The following is a 2,062-nucleotide window of genomic DNA, read 5'->3' on the forward strand; positions in this document are numbered from 1 at the left end:
ATTAGGGTCATAATTAAGGTTGGGGTAGGGGTTGGGGTGGGGGCTATAGGTAGGGTTGGGGTCCTAATTAGGGTCCTAATTAGGGTTGGGGTTGGGGTTAGGGTTGGGGTCTGGGTCCTAATTAGGGTCCTATTTAGGATTGGGGTTGGGGTTAGGGTTAGGGTTGGGGTCCGGGTCCTAATTAGGGTCATAATTACGGTTGGGGTAGGGGTTGGGGTGGGCGCCATAGGTAGGGTTGGGGTTGGGGTCCTAATTAGGGTCATAATTAGGATTGGGGTTGGGGTTGGGGTTAGGGTTAAGGTTAAGGTTGGGGTTAGGGATTGGGGTTGGGGCCCAGGTCCTAATTAGGGTCCTAATTAGGGTCAAAATCAGGGTTGGGGTTGGGGTCATAGGTAGGGTTAGCTTGGGGTTGGGGTCCTAATTAGGATCGTAATTAGGGTCTGGATGGGGTTGGGGTTGGGGTCACGGTCATGGTTAGGGTTACGGTTGGGGTCCGGGTCCTAATTAGGGTTGGGGTCAGGAGTGGGGTCATGGCTAGGGATTTAGCACCGGGGTGGGGATTGGGGCCCTAATTAGGGTCGTAATTAGGGTCGGGGTCGGGGCCGGTCACTCACGATGACGCAGGCGTCCAGCAGCGGGCGGTACATGGCCAGGAGCCGCACGATGTCGGCCGCGCGCTGCTGCTCCCAGTGCAGGGCAGCACCGGGGGGCGGGCGTGACGTCATGCTGGGGGCGTGACGTCACCTCCTGGGCTGTGACGTCATCTCCTGGGCTCTGACGTCATCTCCTGGGGGGGTGTGACGTCATGCTGGGGGTGTGACGTCATGCTGGGGGTGTGACGTCACCCTCCGGCTGTGACTTCATGCAGGTCCCATACCCAATCCCCAGCCCATGACGTCACGGTGCCACCCCGATGACGTCGCCGCCCGGTGACGTCACCCAGCCCCGTGACGTCACGCAGTGACGCCCCCTCCACCCCCCCCCGCCCCCAGGGGGGCCCCGAAAAACCCCCCCACCCCCCCACCCCCCCCCCCCCCCCGCGGTGACGTCACACCCCCTGCCCTGACGTCCCGCACGCGCCCCCCCCCCCCCCCCGCGTACCATAGAGTCGCCCTCCGGCGGGCCACAGCGGCCGCGCGCGCGCCACTCACCTCCCTTCCGGCTTCCGGCCGCCGGCGGCGCGCATGCGCGCAGGGCCCAGCGTGGGGCCTCCACTTCCGCCCCGTTCCACTTCCGCTTCCGGCCGCCATGTCGGAGCTCATCCTCAACGTGAGCTTCGCTCTCAGCGGCCCCCCCCGGCGGCCCCCGACCGGCAACCGGCGGCACCGCAGCTTCATCCGGCGCCGGCGGCACCTCGAGCGGCTCGGGGCGCTCAAAGAGAAGCAGCTGCCCCCGAACGTCCGCCGACGGCCTAAGGGCGACCCAAAAAACCCCGGGGCCGGCGGCGAGGGGCGGCCGGGGGGCGGCGGGGGGCGGCGGGACGGCCCAAAATGGCGGCGGCCTCCCTCAGGAGGGGGCGCTGCCCCCGAGAGGGGGACCCGCAAGGGCTCGGGGGAGGGGGCTAAAGCACATAAAGGCTCTGGGGGTCCCCCTAAGGCTTCTGGGGCTCCCCCCAAAGGCTCTGGGGACCCCCCTGAGGCCTCTGGTGCCTCCTCCAAGGCCTCTGGGGGCCCCCCCAAGGCCTCTGGAGCCCCCCTGAAAGGCTCTGGAGCCCCCCTCAAGGGCTCTGGGGATCCCCTCAAGGGTTCTGGGCTCTCCTCTAATGGCTCTGGGCCCCCCCTCAAAGGCTCCGGGGCCCCCCCGGCTCCCTGCAAGCTGGTGGCCATCGACTGCGAGATGGTGGGGACCGGCCCCGGCGGGCGGACGAGCGCCCTGGCCCGCTGCAGCATCGTGGGCTACGAGGGGGACGTCCTGTACGACCGCTACGTGCGGCCCGCAGAGCCCGTCGTCGACTACCGCACCCGCTGGAGCGGCGTGAGGAGGCAGCACCTGGCCAACGCCGTCCCCTTCGGCAAAGCCCAGCGGGAGGTGGGCGCCCGCGGGGCTGGGGCGTGGGCTGCTG

General features: G+C 68.1%; 2 protein-coding genes across 2 annotated transcripts in view; one reads left to right on the top strand and one right to left on the bottom strand.

Moving 5' to 3' along the window:
- The window catches only part of LOC118158923 (protein RRNAD1-like), a gene marked incomplete at its 3' end in the record, with an annotated part of 1,101 nt that extends 300 nt beyond the window's left edge, over window positions 1–801 (bottom strand). The window contains exon 1 of the mRNA XM_035313588.1: window positions 615–801. Coding sequence (XP_035169479.1) covers window positions 615–725 — 111 coding nt within the window. The remainder of the gene's footprint in view (window positions 1–614) is intronic.
- Window positions 802–1,207: 406 nt separating this feature from the next.
- LOC118158924 (interferon-stimulated 20 kDa exonuclease-like 2) lies at window positions 1,208–2,051 on the top strand (the record flags this gene model as incomplete). The annotated part of the gene is made up of 2 exons (XM_035313590.1): window positions 1,208–1,689; window positions 1,774–2,051. Coding segments are annotated over exons 1-2 (719 nt in total), but the record flags the coding sequence as incomplete, so codon positions are not given.
- Window positions 2,052–2,062: the final 11 nt, after the last annotated feature.

Source organism: Oxyura jamaicensis, unplaced genomic scaffold (assembly GCF_011077185.1).
Source record: "Oxyura jamaicensis isolate SHBP4307 breed ruddy duck unplaced genomic scaffold, BPBGC_Ojam_1.0 oxyUn_random_OJ61519, whole genome shotgun sequence".
In the NCBI taxonomy this organism is placed as follows: domain Eukaryota; kingdom Metazoa; phylum Chordata; class Aves; order Anseriformes; family Anatidae; genus Oxyura; species Oxyura jamaicensis.